This window comes from Tenebrio molitor, chromosome 9 (genome assembly GCF_963966145.1).
Source record: "Tenebrio molitor chromosome 9, icTenMoli1.1, whole genome shotgun sequence".
Classification (NCBI taxonomy): Eukaryota; Metazoa; Arthropoda; class Insecta; order Coleoptera; family Tenebrionidae; genus Tenebrio; species Tenebrio molitor.
In genome coordinates, this window is record NC_091054.1 from 18939940 (window position 1) to 18965833 (window position 25894).

The following is a 25894-nucleotide window of genomic DNA, read 5'->3' on the forward strand; positions in this document are numbered from 1 at the left end:
AGTCCTTAATTCCAATTTATCCCGGCTTAACCCGGCTCGTTTTAGAACCTCTGAGCGAACGTTAACGCTCTTTGCTTTTGACTCGTTTTTCGGACTTGCTCAATAATTAAAATTCGTCGATCCTGCGGCGTCCGACTTACTTACGTTAGATAATTTAAGTTCGTGTTTAGTGCTTAAGAAAGCGTTCTTGGTGATGCTCGGTCCGCATTTACAAACTGTTACGGCACGAGAGAGGTTTTGCTTGGCGTAAATGTTTTAATACGTCTCGCTCGGATGGTAATAAAACTGTTTATTTAGCTTTTATTAACTCTGGGAGGGCTCTGGGCTGGATGCTACATAATACATTGATGAAAAGTGCGTTAAAATTGAAGCTTAATGTTAGACAGCTCGCCGATTTCCACTGGAGCGGGAGAAAAAACATAAATACTACAGAAATGGCCAGAAAAAACATTATGTGAACGTAGTGTGGAGTCAAACAAACAGGCAATTTACTTAGGTGTTTTATTAATAAGAATTACACAAGAGGCTTTTTCTGCTGAACGTTCGTTCATCTTCGGGTTGCAGTTGTTACCACCGGCCCTCTGAAAAGGAGTTAAGGATACGTACACGTTTGAAGCGTGAACGAAAGTGGAAGAGTCTCGGTCGGCATCGACTATTTATCGGAAAGTTGGGACCAAGCGCAGCGCCAACGGAGCCCTCTTATTGGTCAGCCAATGAGAGAGTAAATTGCCCTGAACAAAACTGGGACGCGAACGTCGCCCAAGGTCACAATGCAAAATTCAGCAATTGCAAAATACCGTGTGAGCAACAAGTACTGATTGAGTTGGCAATAAATTCTGGTGATTTTTGGTGACTTTTATGTCATGTTCCAACGAGAAAACCATTTTATTAATAAAAGATTACAAAAACCAAGACGTTTAAATTTGAAATGTATATCAGGTGTCAATATTGTCAATAAAACAAACCGAAATAGGTACAATTCACAGTCTTGAAAATTTTATGTAAAATTTTTTTTTGCCAACTGTAACAGTTATTGTTGCTCACCCTGTATAATAATAATAAATCCACCACGAAATGACCCAGTTTGCTTCTGATTCCAAGGCTGGTAGAATTGAGATGCGTTTGGGAGGTTGCCTCGTTCCCATTTAAAACAATATAAAGTCCGTTTTTTTTTTAATAATCAATTGTAAAAGTGTTGTCAGGTTGACAGAAAATTCGAAAGAGTGAATTTTATAAATCACGTTTGGAACATTGACTTTTGAAATTGTCACCGATTGTCACATTTGACAATTTAAATTTGTAATCCGCCAAAAGTACGTATGTATGTATGTATATTTGGTACCTATACAGGTTTTCAAAGTAATCCGATTTTTATACATTTCCACTAACTTATACATTTCCACTAACTTAATATAATATATAATAACTAAAAACTAATCTAAGTAAATAACTAAAACAGTGATTCAAAATCAATAACCAATTAACAAATTAGCAATTATCCCTCCCCACATATTGTCCTTCTTCTCCACTCAACATTCTTCATCCATTCGATCCCTCTTCCATCCTCATTCAACATTTCTTCTCTACTTTCATCTCTCTCTCTCTCTCTCAATTCTACGCATTCATTCAACAAATGTTCTATCGTCTCCTTTTTTTCTCCACACATCCTGCACACTCTAATCCTATCCTCATTCCAATATTTATTCTCTCTCTCCACACCTAAATCTTGCTATTATCACTCTCTCCTTTCTACTCTCTCTTCCTAGGTACTTTGGTAGTTCTTCCGTTATTATTTTTTCATACTTCCCATTGTACCTAGATTCCCTAATTCTCGTTCTTCTTTCCTGCACTTGCACATCTCTGTCTCTCTGCACAAATTCATCTGTCATTGCTCTGCCTCCCTCTCGCATTCTTTCTATCACCGCTCCTGCATACCCATTTCTTTCGAAATATGCCTCCCTTTCTTTCCATACCCCTTTTCCTATTTCTTTCCTTTTTTCTTTCAGACACTCTTGCAAAATTCTACACTCTCCTCTCTCTATCAACCTCTCCTCAAATCTTATTGCTCTCTTTCCTGCTTCTATTCTTATTCCATCCCTTTTTGTTTCCTCCATCACCTCCATCACCAGTCTGGTGACATCATTATTCTCCTTCTAAAGTCATGTCCAAATATTCTCTCTCCTATCCCCCATACCGCTCCTATTATCTTATTCGCTTTTTTCACTAACTCTCTCACATGTGCTGCTGCTGTGTTTCTTTCATTCATCACATAACCTAAATGCTTAAATTCTTTCACTTCTTCAATTTTATCCTTTTCCTATCTCCACTCATTTATTTTTCTCCTACCACCCCCCTTTCTAAACACCATCATCTTGGATTTCTCTACATTCACCGTCAACTTTTTCCTCCTCATATATTTCTCCATGTTTCCCAACATTTCTTTCATACCTTTCTCCTCTCTCGCTAGCACCACCAAATCATCCGCGTATGCCAAAGACCACACTTTTTCTTTGCCCACCACGACCCCCCCTGCCTGCCCTTTCCTGAACATCTCCTCTATATCTCCAATAAACGCTGCAAACAGGCTGGGGCTTAGTGGGCAACCTTGTCTTACTCCCTTATACGTCTTGAAACATTCACTCACTCTTCCATCCACTCTCACTCTACTTATCGTCTCTTCATATATCTCTTCTATTTTTGTTACCAGATGCTCATTTATCCCTTTCTTTCTCAAGTATTCCCACAGTAAGTCTCTTTCCACATTATCAAAAGCCGCCTTCAGGTATACAAAAAATGCATATATCTTGCTACCCCTCTTTTTTATCACATTTCCTATTATATGATTCAAGATATATACGTTGTCCATAGTCCCTCTACCTTTCCTAAATCCTGCCTGCCCGTCTGGTAACGCACCCCGCTCATTCATTTCCTTCATCAGTCTTTCTTCCACAATCATCGCGTATACCTTATATGCCGTATTAAGGAGCGTGATCCCCCTGTAATTGCTGGCTGTATCCTTTTCTCCTTTCTTATATATGGGGCATATTATCCCCTCCTTCCACTTCTGGGGGAAGCCCTCTCCCTTCCACACTCCATTCATTATCTCTAACAACCTATCAACTTCCCTTTCAGTTCCATATATCCACGATTCGTTCTGTATACCGTCCCTCCCCGGTGCCTTTTTCCTTTTCAGTTTTCTTAGTTGTTGCTCTAATTCTTCTCTTGTTATCTCTTCTATTTCTCCCACTCTGTGTTGTCTCTTTTCCTTTTCTTGTCTGTTTTCCTCACCCCCCAACAACTCACTGAAGTACTTTCTCCATTCCTCCATAGTAATTCTATCACTCACTATTTCTCCTTTTTTCTTTCTTTCCCTATTTATGTATCTCCACACCTCTTCTTCCGTCTTTATACCTTTCATCTTCATTTCTTCTTCCATCCGTTTCTTTTCCTTCTTCTCCTTGCATACTAATTTGTACGTCTTGCGTGCTCTCTTGTACTCTTCCTTCGTTGCTTTTTCTTTTTTCCAATTTCTTAGTTTCTTTCTTGCTGCTTGCTTCCCTTCCCTGCATTCTTTATCCCACCACTCGTTTTTCCACAGCCCCATCTTCTCTCTTATCTCTATCTCTTTTTTTTCTGTTGCATTTTTTAGGTTCTCGCTCAGCTCCCTCACTTTTTCGTTTATTTCTTCTTCTTCGTATTTTGCCTCCCTAAGTCTTGCTCTATACTTTTCTTTTCCTTCTTCCGTCCAAATATTCTTCACAATTTTTCTTTTAACATCCTTCATACTTCTCTCTTTCTCTCTTCCTTTTGTCCTCACTTCCAATGGCATATGATCCGACTCCACTCTTTCTCCCACCTTAAATTCTTCTATTTCATCCCATGCTTCTTCATTCACCATAACATAATCAATAACTGTCTCCCCTCTCGATCCAATATACGTGTACTCCCCTTTCTCGTCTCCTATGCAGTTTCCATTAAGTACGTCCCACCCTCTTTCTTCTACTAAGCTAACCAGTTCTCTCCCTTCTGCGTTTTCTATTCCATCTTTTGTTGGTCTTCTTTCTATTGTTGCTTGTTGTTCTTCCATCCGCCTTCCTTTTCCCCCAATTCCTGCATTAAAATCCCCCCCAATCACCAGAGTTCCTTCTTCCTGCTCTTTTACTCGCTCTTCTATTATTCTCTTCGTTTCTTTCATACTTCTGCTGTATATTGTTACAATTCTCCATTTTCTCTGTTTTCTTTTTACCGTTCTTTCCATAAACCCTCTTTCTTCTTTTACTCCAGATCCGTTTTCTTCTTCCAGTCCCTTTTTCACACCCATTATTATCCCACCTTTCGCTCTCCCTTTCTTGCTTTCCCTGCATATTGACACTTCCACTCAAACTCTCTCGGCATTCTCTTTTCCAATCTTTCCCACCTCTTTTCTTCCACCCACGTTTCTACCAATCCCACTACGTCAAATTCTCCCAAATACTTTCAAAACTCATTCTCTTTATTTTTTATTCCCGCTACATTCCAGAATACTATTCTTATTTGCTCGTTTTCTCTTTTATTCCTCTCCATGTTCGTTTTCCCTTTTCTGCCCTGTCGTCTTTTTCTTACGCTCTTATTCAAAAATTTGCTGTATGTAACTTCCCGTTTTCTTCATCCCACCTAAAACCTTTTCCCTCTATCCATATCTTTTTATAACCCACTTTCACCCGCAGTCCTTTTTGTCGCTCTTCTTTGGCTAGCGTTCTTAATTTCTTCTGTGTTTCTCTCTCCTTCTTTGTCAGATCATCTTCTATGTACACTCTCTTTCCTTTTTTTTCTCTTAGTTTCCTCTTATTTTCCATAACTTTCCGTTTTTCCCCCCAGCTCTCAAGTTCTGCCACAATCATTTTTCCTCCATTTATTTTATACATCTCTTTCACCCTTACTTCAACCTCTAATTCTGCCTTCATCCATTTTTCCAGTTTCTTCTCGTTCTCACATTCCTCTTCATCCAGTCCCGTTACGACAAAATTCTTTTTTCTCACTCTTTTTTCCTGCTCTTCCATTTTCTCCTCCAATTTTGTCATTTTTTCTTTTAATTCCATCTTCTCTCTTTCCCATTTTTCTTCCTTTTCACGCATTATACTTTTCAGTTGTTCCAATTCCCGGCTCATCTTCCGATTCTCTTCCTTTATCTCCCCTACATCCTCCATAATTTTTTCCAACATCTTTTTCATTTCCTCATCCATTGCCTTTTTAACAGGTGATCTTTCCACTTTTTTACTTTTCCGAAATGGGTTAATCCTCTCTTCTGATTCTCGTCCTTCTTCTCTTTTCCTTTTGTGATCTTCGTCTCTCTCGCTTTCACTATCACTTTTTTTCATTCAACCTCGTTTTTACTTGCCGCTTATCTTATCGCGCGCCGTAAAACAGGTCCGCTCGCTTCGACTGCTCGAATCGGACTCCTAATCCGCCAAAAGTATTGGATGATTCAAAATGATTGTGGCCAAGTATGGCAACTATGTACGAAAATTTATGTGGCAACTGTGTGGGTAGGGTAGAGTTGATATTTCTTTGACAGTTCATAGTCGCGCAATTTTGAAAACTGTCAAATCAATGTGTAATGATATCAAAAAAATCAAATGCACGCCCAGTTGTCGACCTCAACTGCGTTTCGGTCTTCAATCTCTGGGCTAGCCACAAAAAGACTCACTTCTACTCTTAATGGTAGACCTGTCGGTTGTAAAAGAATTTCCTCAGCTAGTGCAATGAAACAATGAGATTTAAAACGGAGCACGCGCACGCCGCTTGTTTATAAATCGATCCAAGATCCAATGATCATCGATCAATCAATTTTATCCAGAGAGGTTGTTGTCAGTTGTGGGGGCTCTTATTGTCAAGGGGTAATTGCATGCACAACAGACACACGATAGAGAAAAAAGTGCAAATCTTTTTTAAGGATAAGCTGAACTGTACCAAATGATAGGTTAGTTTCTTGGGTTAATCTTTTCAATAATTCTTTGTTCACCTTCTTCAATACAGGGTGATTTTGAAAGTTGTGCAGATATTTTAATCACGAGCTACTGGCTTCATGTAGAATTCGAAAAAAATATTTAAAAAATTCTATGTCAAAAAATAAAATGACATTTATTTTTCGAGCTATAAATTTTGTTAATTGCTTTTAGTTTTCTACGTTGTCCTACTACTTCGTTGGTAAAATTTCGGCACATTTTAAAAATACACACTTGTATATCATGTTTTATCAAATGTACGCCAATGCAAAGTAACCTACAGGAAATATGCTTTAAAACAAGGAAACCGCATTGGTGTACGTTTTATAAAATATGATATACAGCGTGTATTTTTAAAATGTGCCGAAATTTTACCTACGAGGTTGTTTGACAACGTAGAAGACTAATGGCCGTTTGCACCAGTAGCGGTTAAATTTTAAACGACAGATAACGACATCACTGTCATTACACCACTTACTATCCTAACCAGCGAAAATTAACCAGTGCTCTGAGTAGCGGTTAAAGTGTCGGTTACATGATTGTGTCATCCTTGTGTCATCGAATGGAATTATGGATCTTGCAGAAATGATAAATCTTGATATTCATGAAGAAGACGATGATCTCGACGTACTAGAGCTTTTAGAAAATGGAATTCCTCGACAAATTTACGAAAGAAATAATTATTTCGATACTTAGATGAAGTGGCGTTCCGACGTCGATTCATGTTATTTCTTTGATGTAATTTGTCTCGTTGTAGGTGCTAGCGGATACGCTAACACTAAGTTTTTATTAACACCACTGCTACGCCCAAGAACTCTTGCAGAACAGCTGTATAACGAAAGCCATATTCGAACTCGTAATGTAATAAGGAGCTAATAATTATAGTTGCAACAAGCGTTTTGCACAATATTTGTCTAGAAGCAAATGACATCAATGCACCTCCAGCACCTGAAGAAATAAATGACCAAGATCTGGAGGTTCAAATAAACAAAAGACAAATAGCAGCCGTTGAAGGAGTAGAAGCTCCAGTTCATTATAGAACCAGAGAAATGTTAATAGAACATTTTGCAAATTTGTAAACAAAATAGTGATTTTTTAACTTTATATTTTGAACTAACGTACATTAAAATTAATGAATGTTTTTATTTGTTTTTAGTTTTTTCTAATAATAATTCCAATTGGGCTTCCATTATCGCCAAATCTAACTCTTGTTTTCTAATTTCAAATTGATGTAGTTCTTCTTCTCTTCTCCTTTGAATTGTCAATTTTCGTTCAGTTTCTTCAATCATTTTTATTTGTAACTGCTCGGATCTTTGTAAAATTACTAATTGAATTGTTCCAATTTCTTTCTTTATAATTTCACCCAATGCCTTACTCTTGTCTGTTTTCTTGTTCTCAATAATGTGAGAGTATTTTTTTATTAGGTTCAGCAGTGCGACTTTTTCATCCGGTGAAAAGTTAGGAGCCCGTGCCCTCTTCTTTTCATCTTTTTGTTGGCTCATTTTGAATCTATTTCGCACAATTTATTTGCACAACACAAGCACTATTCATGTGACATAATAAAATGACAAATTCAAAAATCATGATTTTGTTTAATTTTGAAACGTTGCCAAACGTATCTCCCGATTACCTAACAGTTTGTTGTAAGTTGAACGGTGCAATGCAAATTCTGGTTAACACGATGGTTAAATTTAACGGTGGTTATCTAACCTAGACATTTAACCGAAACTGGTTCAAACGGCTACAAAAGCAATTTAAAAAAATTTTAGCTCAAAAAATAAATGTCATTTTATTTTTTGACATAGAATTTTTTAAACATTTTTTCCGAGTTCTACATGAAGCCAGTAGCTCGTGATTAAAATATCTGCACAACTTTCAAAATCACCTTGTATTTTCAGCTGATCTTTTGGTTGGTCGTCTACTGCCCCTCTTGCGCAGAACACTTGCTGTTTCCAAAAACATGTTTACGCATTTGTAGACTTTCTGGGAAAGTTGTTGGTTAAGTGCTTTAAAAGTCAGGAAACTTTTGTTGAAATTCCTCAAAAACTCGAGGTGTCGAATAAGACCAAGCCTTTCTCCATTGCTGAAGAAACACTGGACAATGAAAATTTGTTTCTCTAAAGTGAACATATTGTAATAGCAAATTTTAATAGTCAATAATTAATAATGACAATTACCATTGTAACGACATTTGAATTAAATTTTTACGTGCTGCCAACTGAAGGGTATTAATTATGGCCATCTCGATTTTTTTTATTTCCGATCGCACGGTATGGCGGCCAAAAAATTTCGTCCGTCATTTAAAAAAAAATCGGTGTAGTCCATTCCTTATTGTCATTATGACTGATGTTTTTACTTGTCACTTTTGAAATTCAAGCAAAATGCCATCGGTATCAAATTTTAATAAAATTAAAATAGTAACTCTTGTGCAAAGAGGAATGTCCCAAGCTGAGATTTCGATAGACCTTCGTATACCGAAAAGTACAATTTCGTCCATTCTTAAGAAATGGAGACAAAATGGAACTATTGAAAGACGCCAAGGCTCAGGGAGGCCTAGCACATCTACTGCAGAACAAGATAATATGCTTCTCAATAGATTACGCAATAGTTAGTCCTTTTATGACGGCTGTTGAAGCGGTAAATACAAGCGGTTTCCCAGGTTCCTTTAGAACCGCTCGCCGCCGTGTAAGAGGAAGCGAGCTTAAGAACCATGTCGGGGCAAGGAAATTGAACCTTACACCTACGCATAGGAAGGCCCGCATGGCATTTTGTTTGGAGCATCTAGCAAGAGACGACGCTTTTTGGGCTCAAGTTATTTTTTCAGATGAAAAAGTGTTTCAATCGTGTCCAAATGGCCGCCTAAAAGTCTACAGACCAAGGAACTCCCGATATGATAAACCGTATGTCCAGACAACGGAAAGGAGCAATCGATTTTGGGCATGGATTTCAGTAGATAGCCCCGGGGTAATGTTGCATGTAGAAGATCGTCTCAACAGTGATGTTTATGTTAGGATTCTTGAAGATGTGATGCTGTCTTCAGTTTTAAGAATTTTTCCGAATTTTAACTTCATATTTCAACAAGACAATTGTTCAGTGCATACAGCACATAGGGTAGCAGACTGGTTCGGGAATAATAACATAAACGTTCTTGATTGGCCGAGTCGCAGTCCAGATTTGAACCCTATAGAAAACATGTGGGGACTTTTGGTTCGTAATTTGCAACAGCGACGACAAGTCTTTCGGAATAGGACAGATCTTTTGACTGCGATTACTATTGCATGGCAATCATTACCTAGGTATTATCACCGAGATTTATGCCTCTCCATGTCGCGTCGTGTAAGGCGAGTTATACATAGATGCGAATGGAGCGATGACAAAGTATTCATTTTAAACTTCACTCATTTTATCTTTTGATTTAGCTATTTAAAATGTTCCATTTCCTTGTCTTTGCCTTAATGTCTTCCGTTTTATTTATTTTTTTTTAACTACGGCATACTCGTATAATTTCCACGGTTCTCTCGTTTGGTACTTTAATCCAAAAATAGTCGCAAGTCTGCCTCTAGTGCCACTAGCGGTCGTATGGTGATTGTGTAAGAGTGGAACTTGTCCTTTGTATTCACAAAATTTGAACCGATGGACTGAATGACAGATTGTCAAAATGACAATAACGATAAAACAGCGAGGTTATTGGTGCTTAAGGGTAGTTTACACTTTATGTCAGTGCCTTGAAAGTGACGGACGAAATTTTTTGGCCGCAATAGTAGGTACTATCATTCCATGCAAAAAACCAACACCATTCTGCATGATGGGGTTCTTGCCAGGTTGTGATTTGCTTCTTAGTTCAGAAGTAGAGCATAGAGACTATCAAAAAAATATAAATGCTAAAATTTTTGAGAAATGCTCCCAGCACTAGATAACGTTCCATTTGTATTTACTCCGATTTGTTGCATTTATTACACAAATTGTTTCTTTTGTCTTTGTCTTCGTTCGTTTTTCTTTCCTCGTTGAGACACGTGTCTCAAACTCACAAACATATGCAACATAACCTCAATAATGATCTAGGGGAAATCTAGGGTGAAACCGAGATAGAACCAAATGTCAATTATTTTTAATATAGAGTTTGGTCTTTTTCAATATTTTGAAACTGACAATTGATTATAAAAAAAAAACGAACTACAGAGAAGGCGGTCTCTATTTTAAATAATTTTAAAATAGAGGCCGCCTTGACTATAGTTTCAATTTTTTCCCCCCGAAAAAGTTACTCGTGACTAAAATTAGTATATTAAAGAGAGTAGACTCTATCCTGGTTCCTAGGGGCGTTTGTCGATTGTTGATTGGCTGCACTGTTATTGTCAAAATTGTTAGATATGACTGTTCTGTGGATATGACAGGTGACATTTCAAGAGTAGGTGCAAAATAAACACAATTATGGAAGAAAACAAGTTTAATTATAGTGTTCAACTACAAACTTACAGCTTCTGGAAAAACTTTGCCAATTTGTGCTGTAAATTTTCCGTGAGGTGTGCAAGTTTACAGGAAGCTGGAATTATGATGTGGGAAGACATAGACAATACTATAGAAATGTATGTTGTCTCTGTAAGCTGATTGGAAAGTAAAAGTTTTGTATGGCGATTAAATGTTTCTTCACATATTCGAATAAGTGTAAAAAAGCAGCTACTTGGAAAATGTAAACCTCCAAAATTTCGCTTTGAACTATATATCTGAACATTGTCGTCGCAGTGATTGTTGTCCTCAGAATGAAGCCAATTAGCACATTTAGTACACATGCTCTTTTTAAGTAGGGAGTTAACTATTGAGCCTGCAATGTAGTGAAGAATATTTTCATTTGCTAGAGAAGAATTATGTTCAGTGTAGGTGGGAGGAACAAGTAGGGAGTGTAAGTGATGATGTTGAAGGTGCATTCAAATTTGGAGGTTGTTTTTTTAAAAAAATAACTAAGAATTCATCACTGTCACTGCAATAATTTGTTAATTTGATTTCAGAAAGAAATTGTGAAATGGATATACAAAGCTTTGTTAGCGTCATAACATTTCTGAAAATAAACATTACACTGTTAAGCAATTCAAATTTTTTGTACAGTTACGAAAACATCAACTTTAGTGACCAAAAACGGTATTAAAAGTGACCACTTTTAAGACAGTTGGAGAAAAAATATGACATACCCTTTCTTTAATCTGCATTTCATCAACACTGATAATGCAATCTGTTTCGTGTTGATTTTTCATAGACGCAATTTTGGCCATGAGTGGTTCAACTTAAGAATTTAAAAGACCAAATGTGATTTGTGAATTAGAAATTTTCTTGTTAAGGGTACTATAACCGGGAATTGGATATCCAGTAGAATGTAAAAATTGATAACCATTTCTATCCAACGCAAAACGAAATTTTAAACTTTTTAATTATTGTTGTCTCGTCCCAAATATGTTTTTTTTTTTCAAAATGAAGTCAATTTGATCTTGAGAAAATTGCCCAGGTAGTTTTTCATTAATAATATTTATGTATTAATTTTTTTCTTGTAACTGTCTGTAAATTTTCAATTTTTGCTTCCAAATTATCCTCTTGGAAATCAATTTGTAATGGAAATTTTAAGTCAAAATTTGCACGTATCATCTGCAGCAAAATTAATTTATGGTATTTTGTGCATATAGGTAGGTAGTTGATCCTTTCGCAACTTACCTGTACTGTTTTTTCCCTTAAATTGATTTTATTGGGAACAGCAGTATTTCTTAAAACTTTGTCATTATTTGCATTTAAATTAAATTGCTCATTGTTAAAATGTTTCAATAAAATGTAAATTTTATGTTAACTATTTAGATTTGCTTGCATTTACTTCACAAAGTCTGTGGCAACTAGGCTGCCAATTCAATGGTTTCCCAATATTTTGGATCCACAATTGCCTGACGCATCGTTTGGGAACCGAAACATTTTAATACCTCTTTCTGATCTGGCAGAACGATAAGGTGCCGTGCAACCAACCATTTTAAGAAATTTTTCTGTTTTGAATTTGGCGCTTGACCGAACTGACAGATATTTGAAGCTTGATAGTAAACAGTTGATGCTGCCAACAGAAAATGTAACTCTCAAAAACTCCCCTAGGAACCAGGATCGAGCCTACTTTCCCTTATAAACTCTGTCCACTGATAGATTGCTTGACATAAATGTTACTAAAAGTGTTCACTCTACGCTATAAGAAATAGATCCGCCGCGAAATTTAAAAAAATGAAAGAACAGGTTTACACGTGATGTTTTATTATTATTCTGTATGTTTGCACTTAGGAAAGACGAAAGAAAACTTCAGTATAGCAGGGGTAATATATTAGGTTTTATTAATACAGGGTATTTCAAGAGTGATAATGTGCCCGATCGATTTAAAAATGCAACACACAATACATTTTCGAATTTCCGAAAAAAGCTGGCTACAGAAATGAAAATATCCAGATTTTTTCGGAAATGGCTAAAACAAACAAGAGATTATTTAATATTTAATGCATGAACAAAAACTACCTCTGTATCATTTTCGATGTTTGTAATGTCACTTAAAGTGTCCGTTATGCTAGATTCTTGAGGCACGCACTCACTTCACAAATTCAAAAAAATCAACAAAAATCGCAACGGAGGAGATCAAAACAGCAACACGATCAAAACTAATAACTTTTAAAACCAGAGGAACGCAAATCTAAATGCTTAAATCACTTGACAGCACTGACAGTTTCAAATTTGAAACGTCATATAATTTATTTTTCGCGTGGGTTTTATAACAACCAATGAGAATCAGTGGCGCGAATGCTTCAACATATTACCAACACAATCTATGATACTTTCTTAATATTTTAATGTTATGGTTTAGGGATTTTGTTATCTAAGGATATTTAAAAAAATGCATTCTATCAGTGGACGTAGTCTATACCACTCTACTCGTGACCTGATAATGCACTAAACTTTTACGACATATTCTGTCGATCATGCATTAGATGTTCTCTCACTAGAATAAAACGCAAAAAACACCCAATAAACCCCACGGAGCTTATAAACCTTGAGCTCTATTCGAACACTCAAAATTTCTGGGTTGATTTTACGTCACGAGTTACTTCCCCAATTCTAGGGAGTAATTTATTTTTGACACGAGAGTATTAAAAGAAAGGAAATAAGATATTTAGCTCATTTAAAATGCAATAGATATTTATGCATTAAGGGAGATATGAACATGATTTTTCCCTAAGGTTGACGTGGTTATAATCCGAGGGCCTTTGGCCCGAGGAATTATAAGTCAACCGAGGGGAAAAACATGAATATCTCCCGTGGTGCATACAATATTTTATTTTTTAGTCTCTGTACTTAAAAGTTATAATTTTATTAAAAATATTTAGCAGGGAAGATTGGGTGAATATGTGGTTGCTATAGTTTCGTTCTCATGAGTTTGTTGTCAACAATGTGGAGGGCGAAAAAATTTGACAAATCCCAAGGGAGATATGAGTTGTTTTTCACAATCTGTATCTAAGTATGAGAAAATAGCGATTTATGCAGCAAGGGCGTTACAACGATAATTACGCCCGGAGAACGATGAATCCAGCTAGAGGGCTTTAGCCCGAGAGATGGATATCGTTCGATGGGCGTAATCATTCGGTGACGCCGTGCTGCATACAAGATTTTATTTTTCACTATACGTGTTCTTAAAAAAAAAAATTGGCATCTTTGCAATTATAAATTGATGAGGGCGTTATGAATTCATTACGCCCGCATATTCTTATTATGCCCTGTTATTATTCCCCGGTTGTTATGGACATGCTTACGTATTTCGTATCCTAGGAGTTATCATGCAATTATACTAAACTGAAAAATAATAGCTATTTATGCACCAAGGGCGTTACAACGATGATTACGCCCGGAGAACGATGACTCCAGCTCGAGGGTTTTAGCCTGTGTTCTTTAAAAAAAAAAAATTGGCATCTTTGCAATTATGAATTGATGAGGGCGTTATGAATTCATTACGCCCGCTTATTCTTATTACGTCGTGTTATTATTCCCCGGTTGTTATGGACATGTTTACGTATTTCGTATCCTAGGAGTTAGTTAAAAAATAAATTGTTTATCATTACTCCACTGTCGATTCTAATTTCTCTTGTTTTGTTGAGAGATTATTCTTTAGTACTGCTAAATATACGCAAAGAAACGCAAAACAACACACCATTCACGACTTGGAGCTTGACAGATGAGCAAAACTACTTTGACTTGTAGGTTAAATCTCTAGATTTGTCAATAGAGCATCATTCATTTTTATAGACGTTGCAGATAGTTGGCGGGTTTCAAAAAACACATCCGCACGTCAAACGTTTCTTCGCAAAGATCCACAATGGCCACGTACCAATCAATCAAGGTCCGCAGGGTCGAAGGTCACGAATGCAGCCTCCCCCAAGACGACGAACTCATCACGCTGTACATAAACGGCGGCTTCTTCGTGGACTTCCGCCGCAAGTTCCGCCAGTACTTGATGGTGAGCGCCGCCAACCCCGAGAGCAAGGCAGTACTGAAATCCACGGCACAAATCCGGCTGGAGGAGTCGAGACACCTCCGGAAGTTCTACCACATGATACACCCTTTCAGCGAGGCGAGGATCACGTGGGAGATGATCATGATCGTCGTCTACTCCGGCCTGCTCCTTGTGATGCCTTTGGAGTTGGGGACAGTGACCCAGCAGCCTCTGGTGCTCTATTCCAAATTCGTCCTGGATATTTTCTCCATGATGGATATAATCTTGTTCTTCTGCACCGGATACTACGACGAGAAGATTCACAAAATAGTGATGAAGCCGATGCTCGTTTTTAAACACTACATCTTTCCCTATTTTATTTTCGATTTCTTTTCATCTCTACCGTACAACATGTATGTTTTTTACATAGACCCGAAACTGAGCAGCCTCACCTACTTGTACTTGCTCAAACTGACACGGTTGCCAACACTGATCGAGTACATAAGGAGGTTCTGCATAGTAAGCTTGCGGAAAATTTTGATCGCTAGATGACTAATCCAGTTTTCCAGAGGATGGAGCTCTACAGTTACAAGTTATCCACTGTCAACTTTGCTCTGTGGTTCTTCACCTTAATCTGGTGGGCCACGGCTCTTACCCTGATCGTCTACGTGAGAGTAGAAGGTGATTCTATTCAGTATTCGGAAAATTCAGACATCTTCAATCCAACGATGGAATCTTGCTACCAAGTGGTCAGAGCATTCATGTTAGTGGCAATGAGCAAAATCCAGTCAGAGAGAGCGGTTTCCATGGTCCTTAACGTCGTCTGCATCTTGATCGGCAGCGTCCTCAACATGGTGATTTTAGGTGAACAAATGTTTGCGTCATCACGTTCATTAACTTTCACACTCTTGATTGCGTTTCCAGCCCAAGTGATGCAGATTTATCGGCGACACTCTAATTCTAGAAACAAGTACGAAAATCTGATGCAGGAAATTGGAGAGTACATGAATTACAAAGAGTTGCCTTCGCCTCTCAAGAACAGAGTCTTCCGCTACGTCGAGTTCAAATTTCAGAAAAATATCTTCAAAGAGGGGGATATTTTGAGCACCTTGTCCAAAATCTTGAAGCAGGACATTTTGCTTCACAACTGCAAACGGATGGTGGAGAAGGTGGACTTTTTCAAAGGACTACCAGGATCGCTCATTTTGCTCTTGGTTACCAAACTCAGATCGGAGATTTATCTGCCGAACGACATGATCGTCCAAGCTGGAATTTCCGGAACCGCGATGTATTTCATCTACGTGGGGACTGTTGCGGTCTACACCACCAACGAGAGAGAAGTTGGGATGGCTTTCGTTTAACACTTAAATTTTTTACAAAGTGTTTTTCTAGATTTGTCACTTGGAAGATGGCAGTCACTTCGGTGAGATTTCTTTGATTATTAATGAGCCCAGGGTGGCCAGCGTGATCGCAGTGACCAACTGCGAAGTCTTCAGATTGAGCAGAAAAGATTTTCTGGAAGCGATGGAGCCATATCCTAATTTGTGCAACAAGATTAGGCAATCGGCCTTGGCCAGATTGAAGAACACGCGCCAAGTGATGAACGAGAATGAAGAAGAAGAGCATAAATAACTTGATGAAGTTCTTTTAGTTGATTTTTAACAAGTAACTGTTTACTTTTGATATTTTAAAGTAAGTGTTTTAAATGATTTTAATAGATTATTTTTTTTTAATAAAATGCAAGTTGCAAGTTTTTTGTCAAAATCATAACTTTACAACATTTCGAAGCTTATGTTACCTACAGGGTGTCTCAAAATTCGCGAATTCCAAATTCAGAGCGTTGTAAGAAATCACTTCAGTAGTCCAAATATGGAAATAAAAAAAAATCGGGACTCCCCCACAAAGAAGGTGTACTCTTTGAAGTGCGTTTTCTTCAAATACAGGTTGAAAAGTTCAGTGTTTATTGTTATTTATGGTGTAGATGATTGTGGAAAATAATAACGTAAAACAATTTTTTGAAGAATTTGGAGTAAAAAAATTTTTTTAAATGGAACGGCAACGTAGCTAGAATAGTATTTTGTCAATGTGGATATGAAGGCTATGTACTGAACAAAATTAAAGTGCTTATATCTTCTTCAGGAAGAGCGAATTTTTTTTTCTAAGTATTTTTCGAGCTCCACTGGGTCCTTCCCTACCATGCTCTGAAATAGAAATTCGCGAATTTTGAGACACCCTGTATATTAAAGGTGAAGATTTTTTGAAAAAAATAAATTGTTAAAGTTAAATGTTCTCAATTGGCCGTCATATTATTAAATTATAAAAAATGTCACATATCAAAAAATTTGAAATTAAACTAGAAGGAGCAATTTAGACAACAATGTCCCAATTTACTAGTCCAGTGGCTTAGTAACTTTGGTCTTCAAAATGTGAGAGAGAAATTATGTTGGGTAATTTTGTAGACTTAGAATGTATCAAAGCTACTTAAAAATGATGATGCACTAAAAGGAAAATTCAAATCAATTCGCTAAGACATTGGAGGGTCTTTACACTTTTCCACAGTGGTGTGAGAAACCACGACCTTCCACTTCTTCTTCTGATTACGAAACAAGAAACTGATGATTGTCGTGAACATTCCCAAGAACCTATAAAATAAATTATCATTAATAAAACCACTTCAGAAATAAGCCATTGTGATAAATATGTTGTGTTAAATAGTGAAAATCATTTTTAGATAATGTTTAATTAGTTTAGAAAATTAATTAACAATACATGTCAAAATAACTTTTGTCTACGCCAATGGTTTGATTAACATCAACTTTGCCAACGCAATATTTCAAAACTGTTACCAACTTATCAGAAACATTCACAACCTTTTATAGTCATCTGACATTTAGCTTAATGGTAGCCATATTATTTTCTCACTATGTTACATTAAAGTTAGTGGCGCAATAAAATTGCTTCATCACGAACTACATAAGTAATTAGTTCATAAAACTTTTGCTCCATTTATTCGATCCATCGACTATCCAGAGATGTTGTAATAGACTAGTCGGTTGTTACTATCTGGAACCGTTAATATTGCAATCTGAGCCAAATAAACTGATATAATAAAGTCGTTGTTGATTAAAAATATCCATATTTAAGTCGTTAAAAGCCAATCGATTTTGTGGCGCGCCACTTAAACGATGCAACAACTTCTAGCTGCCAGTGGTCGCGCTGTGACGTAATAGCTCCTCAAGCCGCGCGACCTTGCAGCGTTTAAGAGATGCACAGAGATTTTGTCGTAGATTTATGTGGCTTTGTATTGGAATATTGGAAAGAAAAAAGTAAAGTTTTGGGGACTGTCTAATTTTAGAAGAGGGCATATAAAATGTTTTTCTGAAAGAGCTTGAATGGGATGTATAAAGTGACCGTTATAGATGGCACATAATTAGAAACAAGGAAAGGAAAATCTGAGACGCAAAAGCAAAATTAATAAATTGTATTCGAGAGGATATAATTTCCTCCGTAAAGAATTTAATGAATAAAATGTAAATAAAAATGTGGAATCCTCTCGACACATGTAATAACCCCAATTTGATTTTTTTACAAAACCCCGAAACCCATTTGCAGAAATACCCTTCCAATCCCGTCGAAATTAATTCTTCCACCTCATCCCGCCCCGAACCGTCCACTCCTCCCCTAATGAAAAAGTATGAAGACAGTGCGTTCAGGCAGCAACAGCAACCGTGCAATCTGGTGTTTGTTGTGATAATAACGGCTGCGCTTAGACTGTGAGCCGCTTCGAAATTCCCCGAAAACCGAATTCCAGTCTGAGTCCGCAATTTTATGCAATCCCATCGATTGACGGCCCCTCGTAGTATGAATGCGAAATGAAACGCATGCGCCCCCGCCAACCCACCGAACGATCGGCTATTTCCGCGGTCGCGTTTTAACCCCGCAACAAGGACAGTTCGCTCCTGCCGCCGAAATCGACAAATCCGCGAATTAAACTTGCATCGAAACTTGACCGGGGGTTGCTTTTTTATGGTGTGGAGCGGGCTGGGGATGAGATGAGAGGGCGAGAGGCGAAAGTCGACGGTACGATCTTGACGTGGTCGCGACAGCGCTGCAACCCTCTCGGACGTAGTCAGCTGATAGTGGTGAGTGGTGACTCTGGTGAGGTGACCACGATGACTCGAAAGAGGCGGCTTCAACAGGCGATTTAAGGTAAATACAACGGTTTCAGCAGATCTTCAAAAAAATCGGCTACGCGGTGACAGTTGGGCTGTGCTGTCACTGTCAACGACACCCGACATGTCAAAATCTGATTAGCCGAAATGGAAAATTCCTAAATTACCGGCAATTTGGCTCACCTTGGGTGCTGATTGATGGGTTAATGCCGCACGCCACTTGGTACTATAATAAGCGAGGCATCTATTAGTTATTTATTATTCAATTAGAGAGTCATGTCGAAGCAATTTTCTTGTGTGTACAACGTTGGTAGAAACTTGGCAAATTTTGCATAATTTATGAGGGAATCGATAGTGAAGGGTGTATTGTCGCAAGTTTAGCCCCAGAGGTACCCACCGACAAGACGAACAAAATTTAGTTGTTTGTGGTCGGAAATACGCAATGGTCGCCTTTTTCCGAGATTTCCACTTATTCACTACAGTCGTGACGATATAAAATACAAATAGTGGAAATGTAAGTTGAGTTCTGATTAATGTTTGTTTGGTCCTTTTTTTTAACCACCAGACTATGACAAATAGTCCATAATTAAAGTCACTTTGACGGTTCACTTCCGGTAGTTTGTCAGTGGAGCTGCTGCATAAATTTTAAAGCGTCCAGGAAAATGACTGGAAATATTTGTTCAACAAATAATTTATCGTCAAAAAGGTCATGGTAAATGATTTTTTAATCCCGAAGGAATCTCTAAAAACATTTTTAATTGTTTACGGCAATTTCGTGATTGTGAAAAAAATTAAAAAACAATTAGGGAATTCTTTTTGTTTAATTTCACCCGAAAAAACACGTTGGGGTCAAATTCTGACTGTTCTTCCTCAAAACGTGAGGAAAAGTGGTTTTCTGCGGTCGGTCTGTGGAATTTTCTCATCTACCACTTCTGCAAAAATGTACTGATCTGAATGCTTCTTTTGCAAAAGGTTTGGCATGCTGAGAAGTCAAAGCTTATTGATTTTTAAGCCAATCGCATCAGCTGCTTTTGAAAAATGCGCAAATATTTTTAAAAGCTTTCTGTAAAATTCTGCTGAAGTTTTCCAGATTAAAAATTATTTAGGAACGTGCTACTCGTGTGTGGTCTTCCATAGAGAAATTTTTAATAAAATGTTGTGGTAAACTGTAAACATCTGCAACTAGAAGAGATAGAAACTTTTTTTCTTCGAGATTTTGGAATCAAATCATAATGTCTGAAAATCAGTTTGAGGTAAAGTAATACTTTTTTGTGAAAGCAATGAGACATATAGATTAACATCGACGAAACAGAGATAAACGAGGCGAGCTCACTATACCGCAATATACTCAACACAGACTCATCCTTACTGCACAGCTCCGTTACATCACATCGTGATGAAATAAAGTGCAGAACATAACCAGAAATGTTCTCTTTCTAACACACTTCGTTTAGAGAAAATCGATCCGTTAGTTTCTGAATTAAATGGATTCAAACAAAGAAGCAGACAGACAGCAATTCTAAAATCTCTAATGTAAATGTGTATCGCGTAAGTAACCGAAGAAAATTGTTCAAATATCGAAACAACAGACAGACGTTCCAATTTTATGTATGTGTATAGATTTAACAAATATGTTACCATGGCAATTGTCGTTACTTGTTTGAAAACTACAAAAATGATCATGTGACTTCCGGAATGTCAAATATGATACTGAAAAAATTCTAATGTGGATTTTGTGTTGAATGTACCGAAAAAAGTCACTAGAAAAAGTTTGTTTTAATGATTTTTTTATGGCTTCCTGTAAATTTTCAGAACAAAATTCGACGAACAAATAGTTTACCTGTTTTACAAAAAAAAATATATTTAAAATATTTTGTCTTCTATTTCCTATTTGTTTCGTTTTTTCTTGGCGTTGGACGTTGTGTCGTCATATATCGCACCACCTCTAGCACTTCTCTCATTTCTTAGTCATTCTCCATTTGTTATGCCATAATTTCCTTAACACACATCCCAAGTCTACTGTAAACAGTGCGAGAGCTTAAACTCAACGAAGTGCCACTTTCAAAGGATTAAAAAAGCACCTAGAGCTGAAATTAAACATTAATAAACTATAAAATTCTGCGAGCGCTCTTAAATTTTAAAGAACATTCAGTTCGGTGAGAATCTCGAAGCGACGAACAAAGAAGATCAAAGTAGGTTGGCATCTTTGATGTCGTTAATTTGAAATTTCTATAATTACCGCGTCCTCACCAACTTCGCCACTTGCAACAATGAAATCCGCTTTATAAAATTCCCCAACACTATTCCCGATTGAGGCGATTTTGCTCCCGTCCAAGGCGCAAAAATGGCCTCCAGATTCCACTTTATTATTCCGAACGCGTCAACTATTCCATCACGTTAAACAATCACAAAACAATTTTGCTAATAAGCACATAGTTAGGTCGGAACGCCACAATTTTCATGTTGTTAACAAGGCGGTGTAACGTCAATATCATATAAAACGGCGTCGGTAAGGGTGCAAACGGGATGTTAATGCCTTGTTCATTACCATAAGGCCGCACTGATAACATCTGACAAATTCTTTTTCGAGACCTGCAGAGTATACGCTCCGGATGGGATAGGGGCAAGATGGCCGATTTTGCAAGGGCAGCACTATTTGCAGCTTCCCCTAAGGGAGGGCTCAAAGTACTCGGAAAAGTTGCAGTCATTTCTGGATTTTATTTAATGCAACGAGGGTGTCGGTAAAATCAGATACAAGACTCGTTATGATACCCAAACGAGTGTCGAAGCACCTTTCATTTCGATATGCAACTTTTTATGTTGTAAGATTGGTAATTGCTGTGAAATGTCAGATATAAAACCTACATTCAAACATAACTTCAAATTTTGAAACACAAAGCCTTGCACGTAATACTCGTATGTACAATCACGTTTATTAACATTTAATTGAAATTAGTTAAAATTAAAATAAACGTTACCTCTCTAAGCAACCACCAATTTTCTAATTAATTCTCCTTTGAACGTTTCATTAATATCATGTTAGTGGTACCAACACCACAAAAATCCCTATATTTATTTTTTGCAGACTTTTTACTTTGAAGTGCATAGCGTAAACCAACACTTCCAAAATACAAAAAATAGTATCTAGTCGTTTGATATGACATAGTCTTGCACTTCCTTTGTGGAAGAAACGACTTGTACGACGCTACAACGTCTTATAAAACTTGTATCCTAATATACACTGCCACAAAAAAGTTAAGGATATTCTAGATATGTGAATGATAACGCTCGTCTGCACAGGCATTGCCATCTAGAACACAAAGCCTTAAGGCAGCAATTGTTTTTGATCGTGACGTCACAGTAAAGGCTTCATCGAAAAACGCATTAAACCTCCAGAATTTAATAAAAACAGTAAAATTTTTGGTTAGGACTCTTTTTTTTAGTAGAACGATGTGTTTAGACTTTACAATTACTGCCTCGTGGAGTAAAATGCCATTAATGACGCGAAAATTGTCATTTGCAAGTGAGGTTAAGTTTGTGTATTTATTGTTTTTGCGTAATTTTTACTTTGTGAATCATTTAAATAACACCAAATCACAACAAATGCTTCATACATCTTAATTATATGTGTAGCAAATATAGTTTCAACTAAATTGCCCTTACAACGACTTGTAATCACGAAAATGTTGATAGGGTATAAAAATACTTCCCAGGTTTCAACGTCTCTGGCGACGTTCGATGAACAGTAAATACCCTGGTATCAACTGAAACTATTATATATACTTGCCACCAAGCTTTTGCTTATCTCACAATTTTCCATAACAATGATTAAAACACCGTATTTGATACTTTCTGAAAATGCAAACAAATGTCAAATTTTGACGTTTGGCCTTCCTCGTGACGTCACACGCTGTCTGGCTTAAGGCCTGGAGTTCGAGATGGCAATGGCACAGGATTCAACATTTTCAGCTACCTGAACGATCTCCGGAGTTCAATCCCATTGAACCCGCCTGAGACCTTGGAAACACTCTCGCAGACTATTTGCGTTATGCAGAGAATATTCGGGAATTGAGTGATTTGTTCCCTATTTTGTGGCAACAGATTCTCCAGGATGAGATAGACAACTTAATTCGTCGTATTCGAGAAGTTATACGGGTATGAGGACGAAATACCGATGATTTGAAATTAAAACAAAAATTATTTGACTTAATTTAATTTTAATTTTATTTCATTTCAAAGATTTTAGTTTTTTTAGTTCCATTCTGAATTGATTTGGCTGAAAATGAATGGAATTACACATTTGTATTGATTATGATCCCTGTTCTTCCTTTCTTGTTCACAAACAGCAATATCCTTAACTTTTTTCGGGCAGTGTACTGTTTTTGCACCGCCCTTGTAAAAAGCGTTATTTTAGTCCCTCAAAAAGAGAGAGTAAATTAGGAATTTAGTTCCTTGTGCATAAAAGCACAGCTGAATAAAAACAAGAAAAAAATTAACGTGGAAAAAAAAATTAATTACATACTACTCTTAAAAACTTAATAGAAAATGTTCACAAGAAAAAAAATGAGCACCTGTATTTAGTTCATATGAATATTTACATTGATGTTATAATTATTGCACCCACATGTTTTAAGAAGAAAAATTTAATGTGCTCTGTTTCGTTGTCGTTTTGCAAAAATTCCTTGGAGTATTCACCTCATAAAAATTTGACCGATGAAAATACTCTATTTTTTTTTAAATAGTCCAGTCAAATTGGAATTATGCGGTAATTTTTCATGGCAACAAATTTTCGATAATTTTTTGACAATTCGTGTTAGTTGTCAGTTAAATTAGAGATTTTATAACATTTATTTGAAGAAAACACCTTATTATTAACAGTATTAATTAAATATGAATTGATATCTATCTGGTAATTTATAAGACACCATTTTGTCGCACGTGACAAAATAGTTTATAAAATGACTGTAATACAATATTTTTTCTATTTAGCCCCTATTTTAAATTTAAAAAAAAGTTCAAAACATATTGCTAGGAAAATAATTTGGCAAATATAAAGGGTTGGTAACACTGGTAACTAGATGAACAATTGGAAGTTTTGAATTTAAAGCGTAATTAAAAAACGCTCTTGAAGGTAAATAGTAGTTTGTTCAATGAGTTCCTGTGTAAATTGGGCCTTTTTTCCACAAGTGGGCCATTTTTAAACGCGAGTGAAACGAGCGTTTTAAAGGCCCACGAGTGCCAAAAAAGGCCCAATTTACACACAAACGAGTTGAATATAACGTTTTTTTGTTCGACGACCCCCTTCAAGGCTCCAAATCGCTTAAAATCTTTAAAATTAGCTTGACAAGTTGTGACATTTCTCAAAATCCGTTCACATAGGAGAAATTTCTGAAATTCTGACAGTGTCGAACAAAAAATACAATTTTATCATCTTGTATAATAAATAACTATTTCTTCTTTTTCAATTTTATAGACATTCTTTGGGTATTTTTTCTAGAATATTTGAAATTCTTCTGTTCTTTAAAATATGGGATACTCGATTCCTTGTACAGTTAATTTCAAAATTATCGAGTACACCTCAAAAATCAAGAAGTCGATTTACTATAGTTTTTCCACATGTAAAGATGCCTTTTAGAACACCATCATATTGTCTGTTTTATCCTCTGCACGGTCCTCGTCCTGATGTTATAATACTGGTAGCCCAGTATTCGCCGGATCGAGAACTCTTCTTGTAATTTGGAAACAATGAGCACTTCCGCGTTTTCGGTTAGTCATTTTGTTTGTCAAAATTGACATTGATCATTGACACGATTCACACTGTAGAAAATTAGGTGTGCACTATAATTTTGAAATTAACTGTAACTATAATCAAGGCGATCTACATTTACCAGGCCATGACACTGACCAAAGACAGTGTGCTATGGAATGGCCTACCACAGTTTGACAACATTGCTTCACCAACATTTAGTGAAAAAATTCGAAATCCACTAAACCTGTCATTGTACCGGGTGATCAAGAAGGACTGTTTAAGTTGGCAATACAATTAAGAAAATTTTAATTTATAACACTGTAACTGGATATGTTTTGTTGGTTTATTTGACAAATATCTGATATAGGTATAGCATTAACAACGACAAGCCACCAACAACCGGAAGTTACTTCTGTTATACGATTTAAAATACGATTCAGTGTTACCAACTTAAACAGTCCTTATTGATCACCCCGTATTTACGTTTGTCAAATATGAGTGATCTAATTTTACGACAGTTCAAAAATGCGTAATCGCATTGTAACATATAGTTTAAAACCACCTTAGGGACAGAAAAATAACGGTGCTCCTTACTGATAAAATTTCAGATGCTCTGCTGTGTTCCGGACTATTAAAACTGTTTGGTTATAAACTAACGCGAGGTGGGCATTTCCAACTTAAATATAACAATTTGTTCTCCCCATTGCCTAAATCCAATCCCATTTCTTGTAACTTGCTTCCCAGTCTCATTTCAATATTCGTTTTTAAAACCAGTGATTGTGTCGTCATTACTAATTTTGATTATTTCTTCCCAAAGTGTAATTTCTTCGTAATTAAAAGTTATTGGAACCGCGTTTGGCACAAGTCGCTTCATTTTGTCCCCATTGATAAATAACTGATCCGCTAAAATCTTTAGCACAAGCATGGCTACTTTTGCGAATTCTTCACCTTCGATTTTTAAAATCTCTTTCCAAATTGGCTTCGTTTCCTCATTTGATGGAAACTTAAATAAAAGTATTTAGCTACCTACGTAATTTGAAGAAGAAGACGCATAATTTGAGTTGCAATTTGGTACGCAACACTTAAATGACATTTTTAATTCAGTTTGACGAATTTGACCAAGGTCAAAATTTATTTTAAACGTCGAATTCGTTTCAAAATTTTTGGAACACCGTAGGTCATGAAATGGCCTACCAGGGAATGTGGCAACACAGCCAGTGTCCAGGCCTGTAACTTAAGACCGCCTTGCTATAATGCATTCATTTTTGTAATGACGAACTAACTGGAACTTTTTTTTTGTTAATTTTTTTTACAAAATATATGAAAATTCGACAGTTGGCAATGGTTTAAAATGTCATATTATTGTCACTGCCAAAATGAATGAATTTCCAAAACGGAGTAAAGCATCAATAAGCAAGCAGACGAAGCAGCACATTTTAAAGGCTTTCAACAAAATTAAGAAAGAAATTACTCATGGAGACAATGGAAACGTAAATACGTA

The 25894-nt window shown here is 36.7% G+C and overlaps 3 protein-coding genes and 1 long non-coding RNA gene across 4 annotated transcripts in view; 3 read left to right on the forward strand and 1 right to left on the reverse strand.

The window, feature by feature from the left end:
* Positions 1-4610: 4610 nt before the first annotated feature.
* On the reverse strand, positions 4611-5222 carry LOC138138634 (golgin subfamily A member 6-like protein 22). Its single transcript, XM_069058622.1, has one exon. The coding sequence runs from the start codon at positions 5220-5222 to the stop codon at positions 4611-4613; it is 612 nt and encodes a 203-aa protein (XP_068914723.1).
* Positions 5223-6458: 1236 nt separating this feature from the next.
* On the forward strand, positions 6459-7127 carry LOC138139026 (uncharacterized). The gene is made up of 2 exons (XR_011162185.1): positions 6459-6685; positions 6742-7127. It is a non-coding gene; the product is annotated as an uncharacterized lncRNA (long non-coding RNA).
* Positions 7128-14281: 7154 nt separating this feature from the next.
* Positions 14282-16189, forward strand: LOC138139283 (potassium/sodium hyperpolarization-activated cyclic nucleotide-gated channel 1-like). Its single transcript, XM_069059509.1, has 4 exons — positions 14282-14991; positions 15042-15336; positions 15397-15812; positions 15865-16189. The coding sequence occupies exons 1-4, from the start codon at positions 14356-14358 to the stop codon at positions 16102-16104; spliced, it is 1587 nt and encodes a 528-aa protein (XP_068915610.1). The 5' UTR covers positions 14282-14355; the 3' UTR covers positions 16105-16189.
* A 2238-nt stretch (positions 16190-18427) lies between these two features.
* LOC138137612 (beta-1,4-galactosyltransferase galt-1) overlaps positions 18428-25894 on the forward strand; it is a 97420-nt gene continuing 89953 nt past the window's right edge. The window contains exon 1 of the mRNA XM_069057097.1: positions 18428-18681. The gene's annotated coding sequence lies outside the window, so the exon portion shown is untranslated. The remainder of the gene's footprint in view (positions 18682-25894) is intronic.